General features: G+C 46.0%; 3 protein-coding genes and 1 long non-coding RNA gene across 7 annotated transcripts; all 4 read left to right on the top strand.

Annotated features, from left to right (window-relative positions):
- Positions 1 to 610: 610 nt before the first annotated feature.
- LOC127336552 (uncharacterized) lies at positions 611 to 16,501 on the top strand. 4 transcript variants are annotated; one of them, XM_051363377.2, is made up of 17 exons: positions 611 to 791; positions 877 to 1,431; positions 1,514 to 1,606; positions 12,743 to 12,862; positions 12,961 to 13,029; positions 13,113 to 13,299; positions 13,394 to 13,542; positions 13,637 to 13,822; positions 13,914 to 14,037; positions 14,109 to 14,242; positions 14,534 to 14,609; positions 14,690 to 14,982; positions 15,071 to 15,257; positions 15,326 to 15,445; positions 15,512 to 15,774; positions 15,856 to 15,931; positions 16,005 to 16,501. In XM_051363377.2, exons 10-17 carry the CDS (start codon positions 14,229 to 14,231, stop codon positions 16,119 to 16,121), a joined length of 1,146 nt encoding a protein of 381 aa, XP_051219337.2. In that variant the 5' UTR covers positions 611 to 791; positions 877 to 1,431; positions 1,514 to 1,606; positions 12,743 to 12,862; positions 12,961 to 13,029; positions 13,113 to 13,299; positions 13,394 to 13,542; positions 13,637 to 13,822; positions 13,914 to 14,037; positions 14,109 to 14,228; the 3' UTR covers positions 16,122 to 16,501. The 4 variants fall into 4 exon arrangements, with proteins under 4 accessions (XP_051219337.2, XP_051219339.2, XP_051219338.2 ...); XM_051363379.2 differs by lacking the exons at positions 611 to 791; positions 877 to 1,431; positions 1,514 to 1,606 and adding exons at positions 9,443 to 9,854; positions 9,946 to 10,063; XM_051363378.2 differs by lacking the exons at positions 611 to 791; positions 877 to 1,431; positions 1,514 to 1,606 and adding exons at positions 9,443 to 9,858; positions 9,946 to 10,063.
- LOC139835822 (uncharacterized) lies at positions 2,976 to 4,451 on the top strand. The gene is made up of 3 exons (XM_071825693.1): positions 2,976 to 3,429; positions 3,528 to 4,120; positions 4,203 to 4,451. The coding sequence occupies exons 1-3, from the start codon at positions 2,976 to 2,978 to the stop codon at positions 4,449 to 4,451; spliced, it is 1,296 nt and encodes a 431-aa protein (XP_071681794.1).
- On the top strand, positions 4,729 to 5,774 carry LOC139835332 (uncharacterized; the record flags this gene model as incomplete). The annotated part of the gene is made up of 1 exon (XM_071825194.1): positions 4,729 to 5,774. A coding segment is annotated over exon 1 (1,005 nt), but the record flags the coding sequence as incomplete, so codon positions are not given.
- Positions 5,777 to 7,207, top strand: LOC127336553 (uncharacterized). The gene is made up of 2 exons (XR_007873364.2): positions 5,777 to 6,068; positions 6,785 to 7,207. It is a non-coding gene; the product is annotated as an uncharacterized lncRNA (long non-coding RNA).
- Positions 16,502 to 17,783: the final 1,282 nt, after the last annotated feature.

Genomic DNA, 17,783 nt, shown 5'->3' with positions numbered 1-17,783 from the left:
GAATCCAGTCAGCAATCAACAAACATATTGGTTCTGAGACAACTAAACGTGAACACACGATAAATATCTCTCAATCAATCAGACCAGAAATCATATTGGTTCTTGTAAAATTGTTTAATTTCACAAAATGAAAATTTTCCTGATCTGCTATAGTAATACTAGCTTGTGCTGTAGTTGCAAATAGATTGCTTCTAATGGCACTTTTTAATATTCGCCCTATCTTTAAAGATAAGCAACATTGAACTATCAGAATGTTTATTTATCTGAAACTCGGTTACTTTGAAGCAACAGGAAAAATAAGACCGAGGATTATTGTGATCTGAAGTGAGAGAGGAAGAATTAACAAGCCAACAAGTGAAACAGTTGCATTCAGAGAAATATATCTTTTCCTGTGGATTATCAAAGGTTTGCGAGGAGTAGACACAAAAGTGTTGCAAAGATGTCACATCTTAACCAAGCATCGCGGAAAGGAAAAGAAGGTTACAATATGCTAACCCTTTAATACTAAGTAGACCGAAAATTTCCCCCATCACATGTGACATACTAATATGGCCCATGTTTTTCGAATTATTGATCTATCAGTTGTTAATGAGCATCGGGCTTGAAGCAATCCCGCAACATCTATGTGCCACGTCCTCCTAATGGGATTTCCATACATGAGCCTTCGAACACTCCAGTTATTTCATCGTCCGACGAAGAAGAGGGACATACTGAATTCCTTACTCCGTACTCAACTGAATTTCAAAGCAACCTTGCCAACACCGTGATACTACAGGGCGAAGGTTCAAATGGTATACACTCCGTCTGGTAGCACAGTATAATGTTGCCACCTGGTTTCACGCCTAATTATCTTTGTAAATGTGGTACACCATACAGGTAGTAAACATGGCAATGATGTCACACGAAGTTCAGCTACTGTGATGGCAGACCAAAGGCAACCAATCGCAAACACTGCAGAAGATAGAAATCGAGCAAGACGTGAACGAGATAGAGCTCGGCGAAATAGCTTGACAACCGAGCAAAAAGAGGAGATTAATGCACGTAGAAGAGCAGCTCGACAAAACAAAGCGCTCGAGGAGAGGAACGCAAGACAAAGTGCTAACAAGAAAAATATCTCCGCAGAAGAGAGGCAGAAAAATAACGCACGTCGAATGAAGTCTAGACAAAATATAGCACCACAAGAGAGGCAAGAGATGAATGCCAACAGAAGAGCACGGAGGCAGAGCATACCTGAATATGAGAGGCAGGCGCTGCTAGCTAAGCGCAGGGCAAATGCCATGGCAAGGCGGAACACCCCTTGTGCCGATTCGATCGCAATGCCGTGCCCAAATGCAGCTTCTTTGGCAACGGGAAACCTCGCCAAAGAGGGAGATGCTTCACCTCCTATCTCTCCTTCATGGAGCACGTCGGACTACACCATTGGAACCGAAGGTGATTCTTCCATCTTTACTCTGCCTCATATGTTAATTCTCATCTAATCTAGCCATTACTTATGGGCTCGAGGACATTACAGATGACAAAGAGGCCTTCCTTAGTAGACTCATGGACGAGAATGCTGTCCCCGACGACCTCATGGACGACGAGTACTACCTATATGATGCTGAAGGTATATTCACCAACCTTTCCACTTGCCCTCTTTCTTACGATTTAAGATACACATCATGCTGTGACACACGATGGCTGTAGGTTCTAGCGCTGATGACACGGACCTCCATGAGCCGACGGACTCGTCTGACATGGGTTCTATCGATCCTTTCGACTTTGTGTACTCCAACCTCCCAGAGAGCACACACATACTGAAGAAAGTCCCGAATTGCTTACACTGCAAGGCCAAGAAGTTTGAGCGTGAGACCGATGGCTTCTGTTGTCGAAATGGACAGATAAAGCTAGCTGAATCAGAACCAATCCCAGAGCTGATGAGGTTATGGTCTAGCGCGGATGCGGACTCGACATTTTCGGGAGAGCATCCGATTCTACAACGGCCACGTCGCCTTCACAACCCTTGGTGTCAACCTTGACAACAAGCTGCACGAACATGAGGTCTGGTGTTTACACATTCCGAGCGAGTGGCAGTGTGTACCGCAACGTGCATTCGTTCGGGCCAGGCTCTCGTCCAGAACATCTGCAGCTGTACTTCTACGACGATGACCCCAGCCTGACCCACCGGAAGGAAGCCACCGCGCAACTGGACCAAGAGGTTGTCCATAATTTGGTAAACATCATGAAAGGAAACCCCTACTCCGAGCAGCTTAGGAGTATGGGGGCCCATAGGGACGAACTCGAGGATTACCGGATAGAATTGAACACCGACTGAAGCTGGACCAACGGAGATACAATCACTGTCTCATCGGAGGTGGCTGCCATCTGGGTCGAGGGCAGTGATCTGACAAATAGGTTCAAGCGTAGCATTACCCTCTGTGGGAACAACAATGAGAGGTATAGCATACAAGCCACACATGGGTGCTATGACCCGCTCTCGTATCCCCTCTTCTTCCCGAAGGGGGAACTTGGTTGGCATCCGAATCTCCCTAAACTTGATGTGCCGTGGCATGTTGCGCAACTACCAAGACGGGGCCGTAATGATGATTCAGGTTCGCCTTTCTAAGATGTTGTGCATTGTTTATAGAATTAATCCTTCTCTTATATTTTCTAACTTTCATTTTACAATCCTTCGCACAGAGGGGGGTGGTCGTTTATGCGTCTCCGTCAGGGACTACTATTGTTATAGGCTACAAACACGTCCCGCCATATTCAACCCCATACTGCATGGAGGGCGCCTGTTCCAACAGTGGGCGGTTGACATGTACATAAAGATTGAGGGATGCAGGTTAGCATGGATCAGGAACCACCAGCCAGAGATACGTGCTGACTTATACAAAGGCATTGTTGATAGCATCACGGCCGGGGAGACAAGAGCGAGCGCTGTTGGCACTAGGACAGTTCTCCCGTGGTCGTTCCAAGGGGGTAACAGAGACATGAAGAAGAGGCATATGGATGCCATGGCATTGGTGCAGACGTACGGCAAGCCTGATATCTTCCTGACGATGACCTGCAACCCAAACTGGCAGGAGATACTGGATGAGCTGCTTCCAGGACAAACCCCGCAGGACCGACCTGATCTTGTGGCTAGAGTATTTAGGGCCAAGCTGGAGACGATGAAAGATATGCTAACCAAGAACCATATCCTGGGTGTTGTGAAGGCGTATGTCTATGTGGTAGAGTTCCAGAAGAGAGGCCTCCCACATGCCCATTTCCTGTTGATCATGGATTCAACATATAAGCTTGTTGTGCCAGAACAGTACGACCGTGTCATATCCGCTGAGCTCCCAGACAAGCATAAGTACCCGGAGCTCTACGCCATGGTTGTGAAGCATATGATGCACGGCCCATGCGGTGTCCTGAAGCCCAACAATGTGTGCATGCAAGATGGTACGTGCAAGTGCGGTACCCACGGGAGTTCAATGAGACCACCGTACAGGGGAAGGACTCCTATCCCGTTTATCGGAGACGGCAAGACGGTCATTCAGCTAAGGTCCGCGGTCAGATGTTGGACAATAGATGGGTTGTGCCATACAACCCTTACCTTCTGCGGATGTTCAACTGCCACATCAACGTGGAGGTTTGCTCCAGCATAAAGGCCGTCAAGTACCTATATAAGTACATATACAAGGGTCACGATCAAACCTCGTTCAATATAGACCAACCTGATGCCAATGGTAACATAGACGAGATCAAGAGATTCATTGATGCAAGGTGGATTACTCCACCGGAGGCGATGTGGAGGATATTCGGCTTCACCCTATGTGAGAACCACCCAGCAGTCCTACAGTTACAACTGCATATGCCGAATATGCACATGGTCACATTCAAAGCAGGAGAGAGCCTGGATGATGTCCTCGCCCGTGATAACGCATCGAAGTCTATGCTGACGGAGTATTTCGCGGCTAACCGGGAGCACGAGTGGGCTCGAGATATTCTGTACAAGGACTTCCCAGGATGGTTCACATGGCAACAAACAAAATATTGGAAGCCAAGAGAAAAGAGCTTTCAAGTGGGCCGAATTGTGTCAGCCAATCCTGCTGAGGGGGAGCGGTACTTTCTAAGGGTGCTTCTAAACCATGTACCAGGCTCGCGATCCTTCGAAGATCTAAAAGCGTGGACGGTGTGCTATGTGATTCCTTTCGTGTGGCTGCCGAGAGGAGGGTCTCATCGAGGCCGACAACACGCTCGACGAGTGCCTTACGGAGTCGGAAGCGATGGGCCATGCCGCCTCGGCGAGGAGGCTCTTTGCAACGATATTGGTATTTTGCGAGCCAGGTGACGTGCGCGGTCTTTGGGATAGACACGTGGAGGCGATGTCGATGACTTCGAGGCGACGTCTCATGTGCCCAATCGCGGTGGAGCGGGAGGTGTTGCTTGATATCGGGGGCATCTTTGGAGTCCATGGGTAAGGACATAAAATCATTCCCTCTTCCGGACATCAATGAGACTTATGACAACACAGATGGCCAAGCCGGGGAGGTTATGGAGGAAACAACTATCGAGGTTGCTGAGGAAGACAAATCCACTGAGTCCTCCCTAAACCCTGAGCGAGAGGATTGCTTATGAAGAGATATTAGCGGCGGTTGACGGAGGTGAAGGGGTATATTCTTTGTCGATGGTCCGGGAGGCACCGGGAAGACCTTCTTGTACAGAGCGTTGTTGGCTAGGGTACGGCGGAGAGAAAGATTGCCGTGGCCACGGCGACATCGGGTGTTGCCGCCTCCATCATGCCTGGAGGCAGGACTGCCCACTCAAGGTTCAAGATCCCACTTAACATCGAAGAAGGGACTTCGTGCCACTTCACCAAGCAGAGTGGAACAGCCAAGCTCCTGAGGATGGCTTCACTCATCCTATGGGATGAGGCCACCATGACAAAGCGGCAAGCGATTGAGGCACTAGACAACAGCATGCGCGACATCATGGGCCGACGAGACCGACCTTTCGGGGGGAAGACCGTCGTCTTTGGTGGGGACTTTAGGCAGGTGCTGCCGGTAGTCAGGAAAGGGTCACGTGGTCAGATAATCGACTCTACCCTGCAGAGTTCGTACCTTTGGAGTAGCATGCGTCCGCTAAGGCTTACCACCAACATGAGGGCACATAATGATCGATGGTTTGCAGACTACTTGTTGAGGGTAGGCAATGGTACCGAGAAAACTGATGAGGAAGGCAACATTCGCCTCCCAGAAGATATTTGTGTGCCTTCGACAGGCGAGGCTGCTGATATAGAGAAGCTTATCGACCATGTGTTTCCTGCCCTTGACCACAACATGGCCAATCCAGGATACATGACGGCTCGAGCAATCCTCTCCACCAAGAATGACAACGTCGATGTAATAAACATGCGTATGATAGAGCGTTTCCAGGGAGAGGAGAAGATCTACTATAGCTTTGATAGTGCCGAAGATGATCCGCATGGCTACTACTCTCTCGAGTTCCTGAATGGCTTGACTCCTAATGGGCTACCCCCGCATGCACTTAAACTGAAGATAAACTGCCCCATTATACTGCTGAGGAACATCGACCCAGCTAATGGGCTGTGTAACGGCACAAGGCTTGTTGTCCGTGGGTTCCAGAAGAACGCCATCGACGCAGAAATCGTGATGGGACAACACGCTGGAGATAGGGTGTTTCTTCCACGAATACCTCTCTGCCCCTCTGATGACGAAATGTTCCCATTCAGATTCAAGAGGAAGCAATTCCCAATCAGGCTCAGCTTTGCCATGGCAATCAACAAGGCACAAGGACAGACCATCCCAGTTGTCGGCGTGTATCTACCGGAGGCGGTATTCTCCCATGGTCAGCTCTATGTTGCATTGTCCAGAGCCACCGCAAAAAGCAACATTAAGATTCTCGCTGTCAAGGACCAGGAAAAGAACCAGAACAAGAATTCAAAGAAGCGGAAAAGATCTGAGTCCTTAGTTACGACCACAAAGAACATAGTGTACAAAGAAGTCCTTACTGTTTGATGTCACCGGGCAAAATCTGAGCAGCTTCCCTGTTGATCCTTATATACCACTTCTGTAAAGGTAAGAATTGTACCACTGACTCCTGCTTGGTATCAGATGATTGCAGTATAAGTTGATTTTCTATCATAAGTTACTATCATTTCTTTTAGAGAAGTTACTATCATTCTTGAGTGTGTCCGTGATATTCCCATATTTATATATCTGCAAATATGCGCACTTGGATTCTTATATTATTTTATTTTATTTAACTTGTTTTTAACCATGCCATTTTGCACAGAATACTCATCCTTGGACCTCATACCTCTGCCTCGACATCTCAAATTCAAATTAGATAGTAATATAACATGTGATATGTGCTGTAAGAATTAAGGTGCTTCTAAAATACATCTAGCACCTGATCTCTAGAAGTTAAAGACTAGCTAACAACCTGACACAAGAATGAATGTATAGACAATAGTTGAAAGCCAATTGCAAGTTTGAATATGTAAACAAAATAGTTTTAATATATTGTGTTTTTTGCAGATTAATTTATTTCTTACGCCCCCGCAGATTTTTTTTTTGTATAATCTTGTCACAATTATTTAGTGAAGTTTATGAGCTCAAAAGATTACCAAAGAATGGGTCGTTGCTGCAGAGTACTGAATATAATTACAATTGTAGTTTTGCGGCAGTAGATGGAATAGATAACATACATGGGGTTACAATTTAATGACTATGTTACTCTGCTGCTTGATAACTGATTGCATACTAAACATCAACATGATTCACTGTCTCAGGTTGGAGCAAGAAAGCCAGAACTGTTCTGCAAGACATTTGAAGAAGCTCACAACAAGCTTGTACTGGCCTCTCGTTTTCAAAAAATATTGCAGTCTCTGTTTTTTTGGGAGATCTTACAAGATTGTGTCTACTTGTGGAGATATACAAAGAACTGAATCTGGAGGTAGTTCAAAGATTCCTGAATGTCTACAAGTACTGATGATGAAGTGTAATGGATGCTGCTGAGAAACCTTCAAATGCCAATGGACTCGGTTTTAGCATCCATGCTGATGATGTTAAGATTTATGATTTGCTTTTCTGGTTCTCATCTTGTGAGAAGGTGATACAGAAATTCGTTGTTGATTAGCTACATTAAAATGTTTCCTCTGTTTCAAAATGTATGCGACGTTTACCACATGTTTCAAAAGCAACTGTATTAATTTGTCAGTGGCATGCGACCACATGTTTCAAAAGTAATTTTTAGGTAAGATATATTGAATAACTGATGCATCCAAGTGATGCCACTGACAAATTGATGCATCCACGTGATACGACTGATGCCATTGAAAACATGATTCACCTGGTGCCAATACTGATCAATTTCAGTTTGTGGACACAGCTCACCACTAGCTCTTCAGTCAACCGACCCAACCCCGTGAACCACAACAACTCCGTCGCACTACACCACAACAGCAACACCTGATGCCATGGCACTGCGGCACTGCCTCCTTGGGGCAATGATTGTATGAACTACTGGCACTGCAAATAACTTGCAGTTCTAGACTCTAATTCGTAAGTATGCATATTTCAGATGCACCTAAGGACATGGAGAATGGAGCTTCGGCCGACTATACCACCAAAGCTGAAGCGGGAACTGCAGAATACCTAATTGAACTCGAGGAGCGGCGTTCAATTAAGGTAAACGTGTAAGAGCATCTTCATCGGCGGCCCCTAAATAGGCGCCGGCCCCTAAATAGATTTTGAAAGTTAATATCATATTTTTAAAACGATATTCATACGAAATTCGAATGAAATTTGTATAAATTTAACGTGAATTTAAACTAAAAACTAAAAAACATCTAGCTGCGCCGGGAGTCGAAGGCGCTGAAGTCCAGGTCGTCGCCGTCATCGCTGGATGCCCCGAAGGACCAGCTGTCGTCCTCGTCGGCCTTCTCCTCCTTTGGCACCGGCACCTCAGCGAGGTCGACGAAGTTGGCACCGTGATCCCTGGCGGACCACACCGCCACCTGCCGGGTCCATCACGATCTTCCGGTAGTCCTCGTCGACGGAGAGGCCGACGATGAAGCTTTGGCCGGGGAACTCCTCCGGGTCATCGCCGAGGGGGAGGGCCGCCCGCGCGTCCATCTCCCACCATTGTTTCTTCTTGGCCGGTGGAAGTGGTGGCGAGGCGCTGGCGTCCTCCTCCTTGACGCGGCGGTGGCCCGACCCCGTCGTCCGACGGGCCAGAGCAGAAGACACGCGCCTTGCCTCGTCGCGGATGAAGACGCCTCCGGAAGGAGGCGCGGCCGAGCGCGTGCGAGCGATGGCTGACGATGATCCGGTGCGCGAGCTTCCGGTCGCCACGGTCCTTTCCGGCGCTCTCTGCAAAGTCGGCGCCACCGGCACCATGCACGCCGCCTGCGGGAAATATAGCGGGTCCTGTGGCCTGTCGCCGCGGACGCGCTGGCAGAAGCCGTACTGGCGCAGTGTGATGTCGACATCGTGGCCGTACCACCAGGCACGGCGGCCGACGATGTTGAAGCGGCCGCGCGAGCGATCTGCCACCCGCGCGAGTGATCGGCCGCCCGCGCGAGCTCGACGACGCGCTCATCTTCGAAACGCCGCTGCCTGGCCGGGTTGTCGACCGCGTTGTCCGGGAAGTTCCTCTCCGTCGGCGTCATTAGGATCCGCCGTTCCCTCGCGAGGGCTCGCGTATGCGGTCCTGTCGGTGGCGATGGCGGCACGGCGATGCCGGCGTTGGAGACGTGCCAGCGGTGCGGCAGGTTATCTTATCTTGCGCACGGGGACACGGTGCCCGATCTGATCTGCTCGGCCTCGTCGAGACTGAGTTGCAACGAGCGGAGCACGCCGTCGCCTCTGCCGCCCGCCTCGTCGTGCTGCGCCATCGTCGTTTCGTGCGTGGGCGGTTTGCGCGGCGGTTGGACGGTGGCGGCTAGGGTTGGAAGACGGGGAAAAGAGAGAAGTGCGCGCCAGTGAGGTTTTAAGGGAGGCGGCGGACGCGCATTGAAGGTGCGTGGGTAAGGTAGTTGGACGCCGCGTGGCCACTCGCCGCCCTCGTCGCCGCTTGGATTTCCGCGCGGGAGGCCATTAATGCCGACGACCAACCTCCCCGCGTCGTTTCCGATGCGAACCGCCGCGTCCTCTCGCTGACAAGGCGCTCCCACCCGCGAAAACCGTCGTGCCGCGAGGCGCCGGCGCGCACGATTCGCGCCCTTCGCCAAGGGACCGGCACGGGGTTACCGGCGCTTCTATTGGGTTCGAAAACTAGCCGGTGAACCCATGTTCGCTACCGGCCCCCAAAACGCTCTTGGTTGCGCCGGTGGAGATGCCCTAACTGCCATATAATCATCACAGTAAAACTATCAGATAGTATTTGACCTCTGTTCTGAACCTACATAGGGCTTGGGATAGTTTTTTTTCTCTGGCATCTGCTTCTCTCTCTTCTCCGCGGCAATCAAACCTTGATCCCCTCCGCGAGACCGCGACTCGAACCGAAACCTCCTGTGACGCCTCAGAACCGCCGCCCAAAACCCGTGCGGGTCAATCCATGGCAACCGCCGGTCAGCTCCATGGGCGGCAACTGCAAATCGTGGAGGTCGTGGTGATTACCACCTCGACCAGTACAGTATCCTCAAAGCCCTCCCCACCCTTGTTCTCCTCTGGCCTCTCCGTCAGCGCTCTCGAATCCGGCGACCGACCAGCTGCCGCCGCCGGGATACCTCCGAGCGCAGAACCGGCACGACGCCGCCGACAGTGGCCCCGCTGCCGCGCCGTCCCCCACCAGCAAGACAGGAGGGCGTGCACAGAACGTCTTCATCCTCCTGACGCCGCATCTTTGGCTGACGAAGTGTTGGTCTGCTTCACTCCTCCACATCGTCTCCGTGCATCTCCCCCAACGCGCTGCTTTCTCTTTGAGTATGACTTATATTTATGAGTGCAGGTGGAGGCGGTGATTCCAGGGCAGTGTACCATCGCACAGAGTCGACTACATCATACACGAAGGAGTTCTGCTTCCGCAGCGTGCTGCTCGAATCCGCTTCCTTCTGCTGCTCAAGGAGGTAATAAACATCTGTGTATTCAGTAGGCCTCAAGTCTTTTGCTGTTGGAAGCATGGAAAGACATTTCAAATCATCTCCTAGATTATTCTTTAAACTATACACAAACATGTCTGACAGAGAAGCCTAAATGCTCAAACTAGAGTCCACAAGGTCAATTCGAAATTAGAGGTTGTGGTACACCTGGTATGCCAACAATTGAGTGATGCACTTAGTTTTGGTGCGTATTGGCAAACCACTCCATTGAAGAGATTCATTTGAAAGTGATACCTCAAACTGATATGCTAATAGCATAGTCAAGATCTATTGCTTTCTTCATCACCGAATAAAAATATCATTTGTTCTTTTGTGGTTCATTACTTCAATCTGATATGCTAAAAGAAACCATATAGTTCCTTATATGCACTTTACCACTTGTCAGCTTCTAGGCTTATCCAAAAAAAAAAAAAACTAATACTCAGCCATCGCACTTGTAGATTACAGTTTGCCCCGGCAGCTCAAAGCAACATCCAACACATGTGTTTGCCCCTCTGTTCAGTGTAGCATGAAGTGGTGTTTTGTTTTGATCATTTCTAATATATACATTAAGTTTAGTATCTGAGTGCATATGTCATCAGTATAGGGCGCTGATACTGTCGAACCAACAACACTCATCCTGCTACTTATTTGTGTATTGACATTGTGACATGGGATATGATGGGAACTAGAACAATAGGTGTTCTGAATTTAGGACTACAAGATGATTGCTGTTGGGCTTTTCACTGAATGGTTTGGATAAGTATATTTCGTTAACGTTCCTCACAGCCATGACTTGGTTAAACAGTAGTGTTTACAGATGCATCTAGGTGAGACAGACTCTTGTTTAGTAGAGATATTAGCTGGTTGCTTTGAATGATAAAAGCACGCCTGCTTCGGTTTTGTCTGAAGATATGAGATCATTTTGTGCTTGCTATAGAGCGGTTATCAGTGCACTGAATTGAAGATGATTTTTTAAATGTTTAATATAAATCTGTTTTTGGGTGCTTCTTATGCATATGTACGTATACTGCGTTTTATTCCAGGTTTTGGTTATCGATACGTTATACGACGTATATCTGTATAAGCAGGATAGGGGGCGAAGTAGTAGCCAATCCACATACCATTTTCAACAGCATTTTTTATCCAATTTTCTCGTAACTTGTCCTTTTCAAAATCTCACACTATTATCGCTTTCAAAATATAGATGGGAGACTGTGGAGAGTTCACTATGATGGCAACCCCCGAGGAAGGTGATGACGACCTTTTTGGTGACCAGCTGGCGACCCTGACGACTTCACTTGGACTTCCACCACCTGAGTTCAGGGGAAAGCAACTACCACCCACGGCACCTGGAGATCATCGTTGGATCATAGAGGGAAATGTGAGGGGCCGACTTGTCAGGACAGAGACACAAGATATAGTCTTCTACAAGATGAGCCCCAATTGGGAGATTGGCGTAGAGATGGCCATGCAAGAGGCACTGGCCCGCACTGTGCAGACTTACCAACATGAGATGTCTCAGGGTTCTTCTTTTTATGCCTTTGGGAGGCGCTTTGAGGATGGGACAGCCAACAGGACTGCTGGAGATCGTGTAGGTATGGATTACAGGGTTATCCAGATGGAGGACTTGGAGTGCCACATCGTCAACTTAGAGGAAAGCCTTACTGCTGAAATGAGAAAGAATGAGAATTTGAGGGTTACCATAGAGAAGCTGAAGCGGGGAAATACAGAGTTGACCATGGAGCTCTGTGATATGGATGACAAGCTGATTGCGAGAGATACTGAGATCACTGAACTGAAGAATGCAATGACGCCTAAGGAGACCCCAGCAGTCCCACATGACCAGGATACGCAGAATGAAGAAGAAGATCCAGAGGAGCGCATTGCTTTTATGCCAAATGGAGAGGAGTTAGAGATCGTCTCTGAGGAGGAGGATACTCCCACGGGGAACACTCCACCCCATCAACGTAGGACCATAAGCACCAGGACCTACCATGCTCTTCTCAACAAGTGATTAGATTGATCGACCACCATTTGCGTCTTAGTGAATTTGTTACACAAGTTGAACCTTACTTCTTAGGACCATTTTGTAATGTTAAAATGTAAGAGTTCCAAACAGATTTAATATATGTGCATTTGAAGTGATGCCAATTAATGTCATTATTTATTCTAGCTACTGTTGTTTTTCAAACATAACGTTTTTTGAGAGATTACACAAGGAGAGCCTCCTACTGTTTACTTTTATTTTAAAAAGGAGTGTTTACATTATTTAAATCTATTTAATTACAACTTTCCCACACCCAGCATGATTGCAGCATTGACATATGTCGGTCTACCACCCTGGATAGCCTCCCTTCGAGTGCACAAACTAGGGGCATCAGCTCTTGTACAGTGCGCGTGTAGTTCCCATCGGCAACCCGAGATAACTAAATGTCAGGGTTGCGACTTGGCAACCGATCGCCACACCGAGCTCATGAGCAACTTCTAACAAGCGAAAACTTCAGGCACAAAGTTTGTTTAGTGTTATTTTTCTTTTATCATAAATGTGTATATTGGTGTAGCTTGAGGTGTAAGTTTTTTTTCCATTGGTAGCTTTTATTGTAATAGGACTTGTTCTTGTCCAGACAATAGCATATCCTCAGCACATATGTTTCACTTTTGCAGATCAAAAGCGAAAACCCGATGAATTCTGTTGAAGATCCACATAAATCAACAGATGAAGGCCTCGATGCCAGGATGTTGGGACGGACTGAAGGTTCATCGAGTTCTGCACAACCGATGGAGGTGCACCTCATTTAATTGTTTTCTTTTGGGTTCCTATGCATGTTGCACATTCTCATGTACTAATTATATTTCAATTATATTATGTCTCACTGTTTTAGATCATGGGAACCCACATGGATTCCGTCGATGCTTCGAAACGACCTGCTGACTCTACACAACCAAATGAGGTTCATACAAACAGATGTATTCTCTATGCATGTTGCATATGCCCATATTTAAATTTTAACTCGATATTGTTCCACTTCTGCAGATCGCCAACAGGAAACATATGGATTCTGTCGATGTTATGAGACTACCCATGGACATATGCCCTGAGGCGATGTTGGAACACACTGAAAATTTGTCGGATGTTACACCACTAAAGGACGAAAAGAGGCGGAAGACCAATTTACAACATAACAAACCCAAGAAAGCAAACAAAATGGTTATCCCACAAGGTTCGTACTTCATTTGCGGTTATTATTCTCTTCGTTGTGCTGCATTATTTTCTGACCTAACTATTTTGTGGCACACTGCCATATTATATGCAAGATTATGTCTGCACTTCCGAAGATATAGATGTTGTCAAGTTAATCATGTCTGCACCAAAAAATACCAAGTTTGTGGACATCGGTGATGCGTTGTTATCAAACAATGACTTAAGATGCCTTACGCAAGATGGCATGTTCTTGCACGATGGTGTAAGTCAAACTGCATGAAGACTGTCCTACTTAAATAAATACTAATAAATACTATGTATATAATTCTAAACATATTCTATGCACAAAATTATAGGTCATAAATGCTTACATATATTGTATAAGTGACCGTGGTCATCTCCGGGATAGAGCCGGTGGAAGGGTGCACCTAGAAAGCACGTTCGTATCCAGCCGGCTAAAGAGACATGGAGAACGTGAGATAGACCCATCAGATCATCGCCGCATTGTGGAACGGATGGATAAGTATTTGAAGAATGACATGGTAAAACTTAGGTTACTGTATGCAGACCTTATTTAGTTTTCTTATTACCTAAATGTTGCTCTGACTAAATCTTACATGATTTTCACTTCAGGTCTTCCTTCCGATCAACGTTACTGCCTCTCATTGGTATGTAATAGTTGTCAACGAAAAAATGTGTGATTCAAGTGCTAGACTCACTTGGTGCTGTTGTAAAACGGAATGACGTCACTCTTACAGTAAGTACTTAATACTCATGTCTTCCTCTTGACATTGCATTATGTCTTTCTCAGTCTTTACTATATTACAGTTGAGAGGACTTGAGAAGCATCTGAAGATCGCATCCCAAAAAAAGGACTTTAACATAGGTGAAAAGTGGCATGATCTCAATGTTACAAAATGGCCAGTTATAGAACAGTTTCCAGAGCCTATGCAGACTGATGGGTATGCCGAAAAACCATTAAAACTTTATTTGTCCGTAAGTCGATGCATACAAATGTTTGTAAGTATATTTGAACAATTACATAAGTCGATGCATACAGATTGCTAGGATGAACCTCTAAATATATCTTGCTTAAAACTGTAATGTATTTTATATCCAACAAACCGCTTGAACATTTACATAAGTCGATGCATACATATAGTTAGGATGAACCTTATTACATGTCCACATAGTTCCTTTATGTTGAGGGGCCTAAATTAAATATTAACACAACATTCGGTAATCCCTTGTAGTGCATCATGTGGGTTGTTCATGATAAATTTTATGGAATATTGGACGGGCGATATGCTGACTGACCATGTCATACAGGTTCTTTTCTCTATCACGATCACATCCTTAGTAGCTTGCATCTTAAATTATTACCTTACCAAATTTGGCTTATTATGTAGGAAGATATGAATGAATTCCGACCAAAATTAGCTGCCATATTGTATGATTCAGAACTGAATAAGATAAAAGGTAGCCCGATATACGCACAATCTGACAAAGAAGAAAATGGATCTGATTCTGATATTGTGGTGCTGCCGAATCCAAAGCGACCATACTCATCCGATGTAGCCGAAGATGATAGAGTCAAAGAAAAGCGTCCTATTCTGGTCCACATGATGCCCACGGATCCACGCATGTTAGTTCACGAGCTTTGCAAATACATCATGTCGATTCAAGACGCCAAACTTTTGGAGTAAGCATGTCGATTCAACATGTTATGAATATGACTTGTGATAATATGCATTATTGTGATTTCATGATTCTTAACATTTGACACACAGGCAGGAATGGGTTCGGAGTTCCAAACCTTATCCTATAGGCTTGAATCTTAAGAAAATCCAGGAAATACTCAGAGTTGACAGGCCCATGGACAATGATTGTTTCAACTTGGGAGTACGCATAGTGGCATGCGATGAGATCCTGCAGATGGTAGAAACTGATGTGCACTACATGGATCTACGTTTTTGTGTAAGTTACTATAATCTCATATTTTCATTGTTATCACTATGTTTCTAAGTACATTAGAAAATGCTCAGACGGCGATGGTCGATTCCACCCGAGGTCACAAGTGGCGAGTAAAGCCAAATATTCAATCACTGGCAACATTGTTTGATAGTTGGCCCGGGACACCCTACAAAATCTCTTCACGCAAATTGGTAAAGATAATTCACTTGTCCAATGTTGTTATCTCTTATGTGTTTCTAATGGTTGTCTCTTTGAAGGTTTTGCTTCCTTATGCATCCAGGGGACACTTTAACTTGTTCTCCATTGATAAGCAAGCATCTTCTGTATCTATTTTGGATCCTCTTTCGGTGTTTCCATCTCTAGAGAGTAAGATGGTTCGATCTCACAACTTGCAATTGAAGTTACAAAGAATTGCAATCTACCTAAGCGACGCACTCGCATTAGCACAACCTGGTTGGGATGCCGATATATTTTCCTGGCCACGTACATCACCAGTTGGTATTCCAGAAAATCCAGACAGGTGAATATCTCTAAAATATAAACTCAAATGTATTACTCTGTTTCTTTACTATTCAAATAATGATGATGCATTTGTCCACAGTAATGCGTCAGGTTATTTCGTGTTTTACATTATGCTCTCATGGAATGGTAAAGAATTGGTTCATCCAATATGCACGGTGGGTATTTATTATACTTTGCACATTTTTATTGTTTACACGTGAAATGTTAATAACAAGTATTGTTAAGCAGGATGGTTACGAGTTGCGGAAGAACTTTTTGATACATGTTCTCAAGTGTCATGAAAATGAAGCAGAAGAAAATATCCCTGCCATTGTACACCAATATTTGAGAAGCATCAAGGAGTAGATATTAGTTGATCGAAAAAATTAGTCGAGCGCTTATTATCTTATTCAAATGTTGTCAGTTACGTCTGTTCTTCAAATATACTTCAAACAAGGTTCTTAGAATACCTCGTGGATGTAGTTTTATACACAATATTGAGTTATTGTAAAAAAGCCGTGGCAACGCACGGGCATTCCGGGATGATTATGCTTCTTCAAACTTTGAATCTCATTAATTTTTTCATTTAGTCAGATCAATTTGGCCTCGTGTGCCGCTCATATTAGAGCGCCCACTTGCTATGCTGCCAGACATGGCATTCTCCATTGATGATGAAAGTTAGGAGAAAATAGCTGTAACCAGAATATGATGATATTTCTATACAAGTCACGTACCATTTTCCACAATTTAGGGTATTTTATTTTAAAGCACTATCTAAATATCTGTTTGATAAGACATGCACCATTGACGAGTATTTGTATTCTTACTGCTGAAAATAAACTCAGTAATGTGATGAACCTGAACTTCGTGCATGTTACAAGACATGTGTGATGACTGTCAATGGGGCCGTAGCAACGCACGGGCATTCAACTAGTAGAAATAGTATTTTTAGAGGCATTTAGATGGTGATTGCAGAAAACTACCGAGGCGCCGTTTCGCTGAAGGCGATACGGTCCATTCCTTCTCGCTCGTTCTCGTTCTGGTTCGTTCTGTTACTTTTCGTTTTCGTTTGATACGAGCAGGGTAGCATGCGCAGCAGGTCAGTGCACCATGTCTTTCACGCCGTGAACACCATGCAAATATATATGTTGGTATATGTAGCATTTATCCTTGCCGTGATAACCATGCTCGCTATTAACACAACTTTGCTACCTAGATCAATTAGCTAGCATAAAAGAGAGGAGACCATTAAAAAAACAGGATATACTGTTTTTTTCTCTTTTCTGGGTTTAGTTTCTTCTGTTTCTTTTTCAAGTCAGTTTCTATTTTTTTCGCGTCAGAACATAATGGTATGGGCGTGGTGCTCGCGGCGTACGGGTATCTTGCGTGAAGCGCCGGCGATCCTCCACGACGAGTCGTCTGTTTCCCGGCGGCTTAGTCCATCGCTACACCGGCGTATACTGCCTCTCCCACTCCGGTTCGTGACAATCAGGCTCGTTGGGCTCCGCAAGGCGGCAGCGCTCAGCGCCCTATCCTTTGCTCAGATGCGGTGGCGACATCATCATCCGCGATGCACCCTGCGATTCTGTCTCAGCGCCGATAAAGAAGGAGGCGGCGATGAAGGAGGAGGCGCACTCACCGCCGCGCGGGCGCCTAAACCTCGGGCGCCAGAGGGCGCCGCTCCTCCCACCGGTTCTACCGTCGCCGCAGCCGTAGCCAGAGAAGAAATGTTGGGAGGTGGAGCTGGAGATGCAGGAGGCGAACCGCGCGCCGACAACCCAGAGGACGCGTTGGTGCACTATCTGATGGAGGACGTGCCGGAGGCAGCGCAACATCAGACGGTGTGGTGGTCTGCGTCCGACAACAACATATCAAATATATATAAAAATATATGCATGCATGCATGGTAGGCCATGCATGCACACTAATTTATTTATTTATATATATATATATATATATATATATATATATATATATAGGGTTGCACTATTCCGAAACAGTTCTGAGCACCAACTGACTCTTATTAGG

Source organism: Lolium perenne, chromosome 2 (genome assembly GCF_019359855.2).
Source record: "Lolium perenne isolate Kyuss_39 chromosome 2, Kyuss_2.0, whole genome shotgun sequence".
Classification (NCBI taxonomy): domain Eukaryota; kingdom Viridiplantae; phylum Streptophyta; class Magnoliopsida; order Poales; family Poaceae; genus Lolium; species Lolium perenne.
The sequence above is the reverse complement of the archived record's forward strand: the minus strand, read 5'-3'. Positions and strand labels throughout refer to the sequence as shown.

What these genes read in the sequence shown, in the direction of transcription:
- LOC127336552 (XM_051363377.2), top strand. An exon ending in ATTCCAGAAAATCCAGACAG is followed by an intron (nt 15,775 to 15,855) that starts GTGAATATCTCT and finishes ATTTGTCCACAG; the next exon opens with TAATGCGTCAGGTTATTTCG. An exon ending in TGGTTCATCCAATATGCACG is followed by an intron (nt 15,932 to 16,004) that starts GTGGGTATTTAT and finishes ATTGTTAAGCAG; the next exon opens with GATGGTTACGAGTTGCGGAA.
- LOC139835822 (XM_071825693.1), top strand. Translation starts at nt 2,976, where the DNA reads ATGAAGAAGAGGCATATGGATGCCATGGCATTGGTGCAGACGTACGGC. An exon ending in CAATGTGTGCATGCAAGATG is followed by an intron (nt 3,430 to 3,527) that starts GTACGTGCAAGT and finishes ACGGTCATTCAG; the next exon opens with CTAAGGTCCGCGGTCAGATG. An exon ending in TAAGGGTGCTTCTAAACCAT is followed by an intron (nt 4,121 to 4,202) that starts GTACCAGGCTCG and finishes TGCCGAGAGGAG; the next exon opens with GGTCTCATCGAGGCCGACAA.